This window comes from Stenella coeruleoalba (assembly GCF_951394435.1).
Source record: "Stenella coeruleoalba genome assembly, chromosome: 11".
In the NCBI taxonomy this organism is placed as follows: domain Eukaryota; kingdom Metazoa; phylum Chordata; class Mammalia; order Artiodactyla; family Delphinidae; genus Stenella; species Stenella coeruleoalba.
Window position 1 is genome coordinate 16,133,571 of NC_137157.1, and position 12,267 is coordinate 16,145,837.

Genomic DNA, 12,267 nt, shown 5'->3' on the forward strand with positions numbered 1-12,267 from the left:
TCTCTATGCCTCAGTTTCCACATCCATAAAATGGGGAGTAATTTCCCCAAGTTTGGTAAAGATTAAATCAGTTAAAACAGATAAGGTGTTTAGAATGTGGTAAGCATTCTATACATGTTAGCTACTATCCAGTTCCATGGCTTTATCCACTATAAAGATATTGATGATGCCCAGATGTATATCCCCAGTGCCCATCATTCCTCTGAACTCTAGTCTCATATCTAAATGCCTCCTGGCATCTTCATGTTGATGTCAAACAAGATCTCAAAGTTCACACAACTAAAACTGAATGCTGACTCCATACCATCTCCCACCTTTCCCTGGCCTCTCCCATCTCTCTAACAGGCATCACTCTTTACCCAGTTGCTTAGAGTCACCCTCAACTCTCTTTTTTCTCTCATCCAACTTTCAGCAAAACTTGTTACTCCATTTTCAAAATACAACCAGAACCTGACCTCTTCTCATTACTTCCACCACTACAACCTGGACCAGTCCACCATCTGCGATACCACCTAATTGGTACCTGTTTCCCTTCTTGCTCCTGTACAATCTGTTCTCTACCCAGGAGCCAGCGTATACCTAAAAAATCAAAATCAGATGTTGCTTCCCTGCTCAAATGCTCCAGTGACTTCCCATCACACTTGGAATGAAACCTAAATTACTCTCATTTCCTAACAAGGCTCCTTGTGACCTGCCTTTGCCTACCTCTTGGCCTCATCTGCTACCACTCTCTCCTGCCTACTCCACTCCAGCCACACAGTCTGCCTTGTGTTTGTCCAATTTCACAAGCAAGTTCCTGCTGCAGGGCCTTTGTATGTGCAATTCTCTCTACCTGGAATGTTATTCTCTCACATCTTCCTATGACCCTTCCTCATTCCTTTAATTCCTCATTCCTTCCTCATTCAAATAGTTACTTATTAGAGAGGCCTTCCCAGTCCACCGCATCTAAAAATCACCCCCTACCCTCACTGCTGTCCCGTTACTATCTGTCCCTTTATCCTATTTTTCTTCATAGCACTTAATAACACATCCGACAATACATGTTTTTTGTTTGTCACGCCCACTAGAAGGTCAGCTCCTTGGGGGCAGCAGCTTTATTCTGTTTTGCTCTATCCATAGCACCCAAGGTGTGTCTGGGACACGGGAGGTGCTTAATAAATGTTTGTTTGTTTGTTTTGTAAATGTATGAAGGGCTTCCCTGGTGCAACAGTGGTTAAGAATCTGCCTGCCAGTGCAGGGGACATGGGTTCGAGCCCTGGTCCGGGAAGATCCCACATGCCGCAGAACAACAAAGCCCGTGCACCACAACTACTGAGCCTGCATGCCACAACTACTGAAGCCCGTGCACCTAGAGCCCATGCTCCACAACAAGAGAAGCCACTGCAGTGAGAAGCCCGTGCACCACAACGAAGACCCAATGCAGCCAAATATAAATAAATTAAAAAAAAAAAAAGTGACTAGTGCTTAGCACAGTTCCTGGGTCAGAGTCAATAGCTATAAGTTTATGATGTCAATTTTAGAAGTTAAAAAAATGTTGAACAGAAATGCCCAAAGTCTTTAGTGATACTATTTAAGATATGAAAAATAAAAATATCATATTTTCACCCAATTTCAATATATATACACACTTATATTGTACTTACTCGGAGTTTCTTCTAAAATTTCTTGGAACTTGGTTCTCTCATAATCTACCAACTGGCGTTGGAGATGTGGTCTCAGACTCCTAATTGTAAAATTGACCATGTCCATTTTCATGAGATCCAGGACATGAAATATTTGTCTAAAAATTTTAGAGTTAAAATAGTTAGAGAGGTGATTAAGAAATCAATCTAAAATTCATTAACTATTACTAATTTTACAGGCTGGAAAATATAAACATCCACGAAACGGTTTTAAAATTCCAATCACTTTGACAAGGTCACTTTTCACAAAAGGCATTATACATGCATTCCAAATGTATTCTTCCAGAGATCTCAAGAGTATTTGCTTTAGCAAATACACCTCCAGCTGATCCACTATATTCAGCCATAAACTGATAGACACTAAGAAGCATAAACAATGACTCTTAACAATGAGACAAAAAAAATTCAAGAAGGAATCTTCATTTGAAATTTTATGGAGTCTGAACATAGTGTACATTGTTTCTGTTCCTAAGGAAAGAAGAAAAAGAAAAGGAAAGAAAGGACAGGGCAGTAAAGCACAGGGGGAAAAACACTGCATTTTAGAGTTAGGCAGCCCTGTATTCAATTGCAGCTTTACAACTGACCAGCTCTGTGGCCAGGAACAAGTTACTCAATCTCTCTGAACCTTAGTTTCTTCATCTGTGAAAGAAAGGGACAAGATCAACCTTGGAGGGATGTTGTGAGAGTCAATGAGATAGTGAACACAAAATGCAGGGGAGAGTGACAACCAGTAGGTGCTCAATACACGAGGAAGATGAACACCACAGAAAATCCTTCAAAGCAAGGATTCTACAACTGGAGAATCTCAATCTGCCAGAGCTGAGTGCAACTCTAAGGATACTTACAGCCTATTTTACAGATGGGGAAAGTGTGACTTTGAGAGGTTGTCAACTTTCCCAGAGTCATAAAGTAAGTAACCCATTATATGCAAACCAGCTTCCTTTCCCCTTCCCTTTCCTATACTATTAGGTGAAACTTAGTTCTCAATGTGGCTGTGTTCTCAAAAGAAGGAGAAGAATTCCCCTCAATGGCAAAAAGTACTGCAGACTCCTCTCTCCTCTGGGATCACAAAGAAATTACTGTCTACACAGCCAGATTAGAGTCTTACGATCTTACTGTACACATCACTTCCTGAGGGAAGCTGCAGCACAGATAGCTAGACGACCACCAAAGGTCCATGTTGCCTTCCTGCAGTGTGGATTTGTGGCTGGGAAATGTGTTCCCAGACAGCAGCCACGTTTCCCAGGCCACCTTCAATGTAGGTGGTACCATGGGACTAGGTATAGTCAATGTAATGCATTGCTTCTGGGCCTAGGTGGTTAAACACTGGATATGCCTTCCTCATGATCTCTTTCCCATTCACCAGCTAAATGTAAAGGACTCCAAGGAGCTGGGCAAGGGTGGAGCCAAGGAGAGAAGGAGGCTGGGTCCCTGAATGACACATGGAAGGCTGCCTGACCAAGAATCCCTGACTCGGACTCTGACATGAGTGAGAAACAAACGTTTATTGGTTAAATCACTGAGAACTCAGCGTTTACATGTCATAGCAGCTAGCAATACCCTAACTAATGAAGAAGCCTTCCTGGATCCTTAACTAGGTTAGGTCCCCCTGCTGGAGGCTCCATTAATCCCCTCTACTTCCCTTTTCATAGCACTTATCACAACTGTAATTCCTTGTTCAAGAGCTGTCTCCCTATTAGACTGTAATCAGAGATTGCATCAGAGATTGCATCTGCGTTTTTCATCACTGCACCTCTAGGGCCCAGCACTGCCAGCTAACAACCTTGTTGGGTCACTCAGTGTGAAAACTCCATGCACACAATAAATGATTGACTTGTCCCTTGCTTAGGTGGTTTCTTCCTAGGGTCAAGGGTTCCTTTGGGAGAGGAGGAACCCTTATTCTGTGTTCCTCAATTCCCACACTTCCCTTCTGAATGAACTCAAAGGTATTCTAAGAAAATGCAAGCAGCAGAACCGCTAACCTCAGCACATCCACGATGTTGCAGGTAGCCTTTAACTCTCTGATATCATCATCTCGCACAGGAGCGCACAGCTTTCCCATCGTACTGATGACGTAGTTGGCTAGGCCTTGGATGTCGACAGCACTGTGCTCAGCCTGCTGCCTAATGAGGTCTGTGTCCAAAACTTCACAGATCTGGTTGCGAAGCCGGTTGCCACCAGGAGTCAGAAAAGAGAGGAGAACCTATACAGGGAAAGGAAAGAAAAATTAACAGCATCCTTACATGAATAAAGGTTGTCATTTCTAATTTCAATGTCTAGATGACCAAGCTCCCTGTCCATATTTTAATGCCCCGGATGCCACAGAAGTTTGCATCAAGTGGTGGATCAGAGGAGCACTCCAGGGTCCTGACTCTAAAAAGAAAGCTCTGTCTTCTGAATGAAAGCCTCCCCTCCCCTCCCATGGGAAGTTACTAACACTATAAGAATGAAAACAACTGGCAAGGAAGCAATACTATTGAAAGAACTTCAAAAAGTTTACAGAGAAAACGTGCACAGACAAGTTGCAGATCATGGCTCCAAAAGAACCCTTTAAAGAAGGGCGAATAGAAACATCCCCATGGGCTCTATTAGTATAATATATTTACATGTGAAATATTACATATTATATGAGCAACCTATATTGTGTATTCACTACACAGCAGACACTGTACTTACAGACACAGCACGTGGTTAGGAGAACAAGCTCTGAGCCGGAGTGCCTCAGTTCAAATCCCTTCCACCCCTCAAAGCTGCATGACCTTGGGTGAGTCAGGGAACTTGGTTTCTTTATATAAGATAATAACAGGCATAACTACCTCACAGCATTATAGTAAGGATAAATGAATAATCTAGTGCTTGGCACAGAGCAAGTGTCTTGTAAAAGTTAGCTATGACTGTCATCTGATTTAATTCTCACAACTACTCCGGAGACAGACTTAAGAAGAGAGAGCCTGTCACTAAAGCAGGTCTATCTAACTCAGGCTCCGTGCTCTGAAGCACCACAGCCACTGCCCTACATGCTAAGCATTGGCTTGAGTTCCTGCCGCTGCCCTGTTTTCCCAGCCTGCATCCCATTCCAGGAGGTGCAGGAAAAAACCCTTTCGGTGACTGAACTGGCTCAGGGTTTCAGAAGAGTCTCCAATACTCTCTGCAGGACACGAAAACAGCCTTTGGGGGGAAAATTACTAATTAATACAGACAACATCAACTTGCCTCTCTGATTTCTTCAAACAGCTTGATGGCGTGTTCATACTCAGGGGGCTCGGCGTTCAGTTCTGATTCCAAGACGTCCCAGAAGGCCTGGTGGACAACGTGCCTCACTCTACCGGCCAAGCTACAGGAATGAAATGGATCAATTTTAAAATAAGCACTATTTCTCCTGATTATAAAAGAAAGATGCTTATTGTAGAAATCTTAGAAAATGCAGAAAAACAGAGAATAAAAATTGCTCATAATCCTGTTATTAATCTTTTGACGTATTTGACATATGTTCAATGAATGCATTGTTTTAATATAATTGTTTTAATACTGAGTCTGTACAATATTATTTCATTTAGTACTCTGTCTTAAGTGTCTCCCCTAGATTTTTTAAATGCTTCCTCCGTATAGCTTTTGATATGTTCATAAAATTTCGTCCTAAGGAGATACGATAATTTACCTAGCTACTCTTCTACACAGACTTTTAGACTTGGTCTAGATTTTGGGGATGAGATAGCAAAATTGCTCTTTCCTTAACAGCTGAAGTTTCATGGCATGGAACAGAACAGATTGGCCCATGGAGACATGCATTTGATTGCCTGCCAGCTTCAGCTTAGATGTCCCATTTAAAGTTGGCCAGACCAAAACTGCTGAAATAGGAGCCTTCCTAGGAAAAGCTAACAATAGAGTAGGTGGCCACCTTGCTTTACCCTGTACGTCAATGCCCTAAAATAGGTGTATGTTAAAACACACAGGGACCTCTCTGGTGATCCAATGGTAAAGAATCCACCTTCCAGTGCAGGGGACGCAGGTTCAATCCCTGGTCGGGGAACTAAGATGCCACAGGCCGCGGGGCAGCTCAGCCCACACGCCACAGCTACTGGGCTTGCGTGCCTCAACTAGAGCCCGTGAGCCACAAACTACAGAGCCCACCCGCCACAACTAAAGAGAAGCCCGTGCACCGCAACAAAAGATCCTGCATGCCTCAACGAAGATCCTGCGTGCCACAACTAAGACCTGACGCAGCCATAAAAATAAATAAATAAAATTTAAAATAAATAAATAAATAAAACACACATTCCTACTGAACTCCTACACCATTTTGCAACAGCTTTTAGAAAAGCGCATATTTCCCTGAACTGTAATTACCTGCAAGTCTCTATCCCACACAGGGCTATACACCTCTCTCAGGTAGAGGTCATTTCTTCTAGGTACCTGCCACTGTACCTAGCATAACACTTGTCATTTACTGAGGGTTCACTGAATGCATGGTGAATGAATTAGTAATTTGATAGTTAAGCATATCTCCTAATTTTTCTTTTAAAGTACAAATAGCTAAATATACAATAATGCTATGAGAAGTGAAAATTAGCTTTCTGAGGAGTATGAGTTAAAACGGTTTCCGTAAGTGCAAATACTATATTCTACTCAGCCACTTTAAATGTGAAAACTTATTCTAGTTGCCTGAATAGATTTATTCAACATAAATGCCATTTCCAATGTTTGAGACTCTCTCGAGCAATTACAGAACAATGAGAAGGACAAACGTTGCTGGGACAGACTTTCGCTATGAACTTTACAGGCCTCGTGTACTTGGCTTGAAGGCACCAACCAGGAGTGAGCTAAAACGACGTCACAGCTCCTTGAGGGATGTCGGAGTTTAAGTTTTCCCAAAGGCTACAAGCTTTTTAATTTTGGGGAGTGGGAGAGGTAGGGAGGAAGGGGTGGAGATGAAATCAGTCAAATCATTTATAAGCATTCCTACCTGGTATCAGAAATCTGACTTATTTTACCAAGTGTTTCCCCCCACTTGGTAAAATATGAGAGTCGGCCATATTTTAAAGAGTAACAAGAGACAGTGCTTTGAGAGCTATCACCCTGTCTCCTTATTTGTCACAAATAATAAACGCTTATGCTTTGATTAAAAAAAGAAAAAAAAGTAACGACTTGGTCATTGTGGAGGGTCATCTGAAAAATCAGCAGCTAATGATACGCTAATTCACTTTTAAACAAACGTAATGTGTCCCAACTCTACATGTTGTTTCCCTTGCTCACATTTTCTAGCCGTGGCAGAAAATGAAGAGAAGGGGAATTCGTACCTTCCACAGTATCAAAGTACTTACATGCAAGGCACTTATATGCCCAGGAACATGCATTTAGAGTGAGTGTTGTGGAGAATGCGAGGCTCAGATATGGTCACAGCAGAGCCAGGATTCAAACCCCGGGGTCTGTCTGATCCTAAAGGGCCTTCATTCAGCCTGTATTTGCAACTTTTGAATTTAAAGCACAAACACTCCCAATTTGTCTTTTCTGTACTGCATAAAACATACTTATTTTAACTTCAAAAATTCATTTTTATTAGTCAATAAATGTTTATTCAAAATTCAATATGTGGTAGGCCCTGTTTCAGGCGCTTGGGTGTAGTGAAAAGAAAGCCTCTGTTCTCAAAAAGCTTACATGTTAGCAGAGACAGAAGAAAAACACACTGAAAGGGAGTAAGACAATTTCAGAGCCACAAGGAAGGCAGAGGAAGACAATGTGGTCCACAGTGATGAAGAGGTGCCGATTTGGCGGGGTGGTTGAAGAAAGCTTCTCTAAGACAGTAAGCGACCTTAGAGCTGAGACCCAAATGGGGAAAAGAAAGCAGCTGGTGAAGATCTATGGGAAAAACATTAAAAAAAAAAGGAAGGGGCTTCCCTGGTGGCGCAGCGGTTGAGAGTCCGCCTGCCGATGCAGGGGACGCGGGTTCGTGCCCCAGTCCGGGAAGATCCCACATGCCGCGGAGTGGCTGGGCCCGTGAGCTATGGCCGCTGCGCCTGTGCGTCCGGAGCCTGTGCTCCACAACGGGAGAGGCCACAACAGTGAGAGGCCCACGTACCGCAAAAAAAAAAAAAAAAAGGAAGGAAGAAGGTCCAAGTCCCTGGGACGGGATCAAGCTGGTGTACTCCAGGATCAGCAAGGAAGCTTCAGTGTGGCTGAAGCACAGCAGGCAGCAGGAAAAGGAGGAAGAGACATGGTCAGTGAAGGGGGGCCTTGCTCACCATACTAAAGAGTTTGCATTTTTATTCTAAGTGTAATAGAACCATTGAAGGGTTCTATAAGCAAAGACATGATCTAATCTGATTTACCCATTAGAAAGATCACTGTGGCTACCTGTGGATGTGGAGGATGGACAATGCAGGAGCTAAGGATGGAGACCGGGCAACTAGTTAGGACACAAAGAGTACAGGTCAGAGACGATGGTGGCCTGGCCTGGGGGTGTAAGCAGCCCAGCTGATATAAAGGATCATGGTAAAATGCAGTCACCATAGAAAACCAAACAGATAAACCTACTTTGGCCAGTAATCCTAAAAAGTATTAGTGATTATTATAAACAACATCCCCAGGAGGAAGTCTATGATCCATATTTTAAAGAAGGAAAATTATTGTGTTTACTAATTTCCTGCTTTAAAACAAAAAAAGTTCTGAATGGAATCAAATATTATATGTTGTCTTAATTGACAGAGAGAATGCCTCCCAATTTATGAATGGCACTGTGAGTTTTAAGATTCAGTGCCGTTATCCATGAGCCTTTTTTTTTTTTTTTTTTTTTTTTTTTTTGCGGTACACGGGCCTCTGACTGCTGTGGCCTCTCCCGTTGCGGAGCACAGGCTCCGGACGCGCAGGCTCAGCGCCGCCATGGCTCACGGGCCCAGCCGCTCCGCGGCACATGGGATCCTCCTGGACCGGGGCACGAATCTGCGTCCCCCGCATCGGCAGGCGGACTCTCAACCACTGCGCCACCAGGGAAGCCCCCATGAGCCAATTTTCCCTCTAAAGACTATTTACCTGCAGTAATGGCTACAAGACTTTTCTCCTTTTTGTGCCAGGGGACCTGTGAGCCACTAAAACCAGAAAGACTGAGGTAGGATATAAGGGCATGGCTCTAACTAGAGACCCCTTGGGCATGAGGTTAACCAGGGGTGCCTATGCAGCTGTGATTCCTCCCTCCAGAGGCTTCTGGATCACCTCTTACCACTTTGGCAGCTCAGCTGCACTTACTTATCTTTCACAACCTGAATATTAGTTTTTAATAAGTCAGGCTGCAAATATTTCTTGAGCAGGTACTATATGTCAGGCACTCTGCTAGGCAATAAGGACAGAGCAAACAACATAGACATAGTTTCTCCGTTAATGGGGCTTTTGGTCAAGTGGGAAAGACAGACTTTGAACCTAAAATTATAAAACATCTTAACAAGAGGGAGGTAGAGGGGGCTATAGGAGTCTTTAGAAGGGGATTTAATGTAGTCTAGTGAGCTCAGGAATGTCAGGAAAAGCTTCCTTCAGGAAGAGACATATAAGCTGAATTCTAAAGATTATGAGTAACATATACCCTAGAGGAGTGGTTTTAAAAACAACTATAAGACCTTGTTAGAGAACTAAAATAAATACTGTTAACTCCCAGTGGATATTATATGAGACTGTCCAGGAATCAGTGTGAAAATCTGTGTTTGCAGTACACACACACACACACACACACACACACACACATCTGCAGCACAGGTTATGCACAACACATGCCTCCAGGTTACCTGTTCTCAGGGAGGGCATCTTGTTTCAATTGAAAGTTCTCATTTACAGCAATCTCATGAGCAAGAGTCATGTTTGATAAGTTCCTTGCTGCAGCCATCACTTCATCAAATGTTACAACTCTGGGAGGGCTTGTTGCTGAAAGGAAGACAAAAACCAGTTAATGCTCTGGAAGGAGTTGTCATCCAATGAAGCCTCCTGATGCACACAGGGTTTAAGTTACTCCAACATATATTTTCAGTAAGAAGAATATATATCAAAATAGATCGATTCCCCCGCTTAATACTTAAGGCTCCAAAAATTTAAGAACTCCTTTGATAGCTTCAGTTACTGTATTGAAAATAAATTGTTGGTCGCTCTCGCCTTCTGAGATAGCCCACGCTCTGTCTGTGGAGTGTGTTTCTCTCTAAATAAATCCACTTCTTACCTATCACTTTGTCTCTCACTGAATTCTTTCTGCCATGAGACATCAAGAACCTGAGCTTCATTAAATCCTGAAACCAGATACTGAAACCCCCACCAGGTGGGAGAAGTTAACTATATGCTGCCACAACGCTCAGACCCAGGACCAGTTGGAACCAGAAGGTTGAGGCTGCTGACTCCCACGTACCTCACCACCAGCCAATCAGAAGAAAGCCCATGAGCTGATCACGTCCTCCTCTTTGAACCATCACTATAAAACTCCTCACTAACCCCTCCAGGTCAGGACACTCAGTTTTGAGAGCATTAGCCCCCTGTGGCCCCTTTGCTTGGCAAAGCAATAAAACTATTCTTTACAACTTCAAAAAAAAAGAAAGAAAATAAATTGTCAAATGTTTCTGAGAAAATTTTATTAATATAGCCTATTATAAGTTATTTTTAAAAATTAAATCACCTCATTTTTTAGCGAATATTGATATCTGCATTTATTACATGTACTCTACAGGAAATTGATGACTACTTTTTATTCTGTAATTCATAACTCTCATTAATTTAAGCAGACTCAAAATGAACTGATTTTTTAAAACTATAATTTTGAAAAGTATATGCCGTATAGCACAATTCTAAGTTTTGCTAATTGGTAGTTATCATTTGACTTCGTTGAAGCATAACTTACCTCCTCGTAGGACTGTCCTGAGGTGACTAAACAAGATAATTTAAGTAAAGAACATGGTAAGAACTCAATAAATGTAGATAATTAAAATAAAATAAATCTGATAAGCTGATAATCTACTTCTCAGTAGGAAATAGTGGGTAAAGAATTATTTTAGTTATCTGTAAAGATTATTCAAAAAATTAACAAGTCATGTCTTTTTGAAATCGTTGTTGGAACTCTTGGCTTCTGTTAATTAAAAATCATTACCTCAAACAACAATCCTGACTGGCAATACTTTGCTACCTAAAATAATTTATTTTTAAAAAAATTTTTGGCTGCGTCACGCGGCATATAAAATCTTAATTCCCAGACCAGGGATCAAAACTGCACCCCCTGCATTGGAAGCACGGAGCCTTAACCACTGGACTGCCAGGGAAGTCCTTAAAATAATTTTAGAAATAAGAAGAGGAGGAGGTAGTGGAGAAGGTGGAGATGGAAGAGGAAGAAGAGGAGGAGGAAGGAATGCTGATATACAATTAGTAAAACCCTTCTTCAGGACACCTAGGTACCCTGCTGGAGACATCAACTCCATGTATAGTAATAAAGAGTGAGAAAAAGCACTGAAAGCTGGGGGGCTGCTAATAAATTCTTTTGCCAATTCTCTTTCCCATTAAGATTCTCCTTAAAACTGTCTGTATCCTTTGGTCCAGCAATCCAATTATATCCAAAGGAATTCCTAGAAAGGCTTTATGCACCACGATGTTCATAAAGCACTATCTGTAACAGCAAAAAAAAAAAAAAAAAAAGGAAATGAACTAAATGCCCAATGATAAATCAGAGGTTAAATAAATTGATGGTATTTTCACTTGGTAAAGTAGTAAGCAGTCATAAAAACATTTTAAAAAAAACATTATCATGAGTAAATATTTTAGTTATAATAATAAGTGAAAAAAGTCCACATACATATACAAATGTATATCTATCTGCAGTATGAAGATATGACAAAGCACTATCACCTGTCATCTTTGGGTGACATTATAGGCGATAATTTCTTTTCTTTCTACTTATCTACCTTTCCATTTTTTTAAATGAGAATGTACTAATTTAGAATAAATACACGACAGATGAATGGATAAAGAAGATATGGCACATATATGCAATGGAATATTACTCAGCCATAAAAAGAAACGAAATTGAGTTATTTGTAGTGAGGTGGATGGACCTATATATAGTCTGTCATACAGCGTGAAGTAAGTCAGAAAGAGAAAAACAAAGACCGTATGCTAACACATATATATGGAATCTAAAAAAAAAAAAAAAGGTCATGAGGAACCTAGGGGCAAGACAGGAATAAAGATGCAGACCTACTAGAGAACAGACTTGAGGACACTGGGAGGGGAAAGGGTAAGCTGGGACAAAGTGAGAGAGTGGCATGGACATATATACACTATCAAATGTAAAACAGATAGCTAGTGGGAAGCAGCTGCATGGCACAGGGAAATCAGCTCCGTGCTTTGTGACCGCCTGGAGGGGTGGGATAGGGAAGGTGGGAGGGAGGGAGATGCAAGAGGGAAGAGATATGGGAATATATGTATATGTATAACTGATTCACTTTGTTATAAAGCAGAAACTAACACACCATTGTAATGCAATTATACTCCAATAAAGATGTTAAAATAAATAAATACAAATGAACAAACTTTTTCTGAAGTGGGCATTTGATCATATTAAATGCTAGTTGCT

The 12,267-nt window shown here is 41.5% G+C and overlaps 1 protein-coding gene across 1 annotated transcript in view; it reads right to left on the minus strand.

Annotated features, from left to right (window-relative positions):
- Positions 1-12,267, minus strand: part of TCP11L2 (t-complex 11 like 2) — a 41,920-nt gene that overhangs the window by 20,068 nt on the left and 9,585 nt on the right. Inside the window, exons 3-6 of the mRNA XM_079936681.1 lie at positions 9,452-9,587; positions 4,896-5,016; positions 3,665-3,885; positions 1,644-1,780 (exon numbers count right to left, since the gene is read on the minus strand). Coding sequence (XP_079792807.1) covers positions 1,644-1,780; positions 3,665-3,885; positions 4,896-5,016; positions 9,452-9,587 — 615 coding nt within the window. The remainder of the gene's footprint in view (positions 1-1,643; positions 1,781-3,664; positions 3,886-4,895; positions 5,017-9,451; positions 9,588-12,267) is intronic.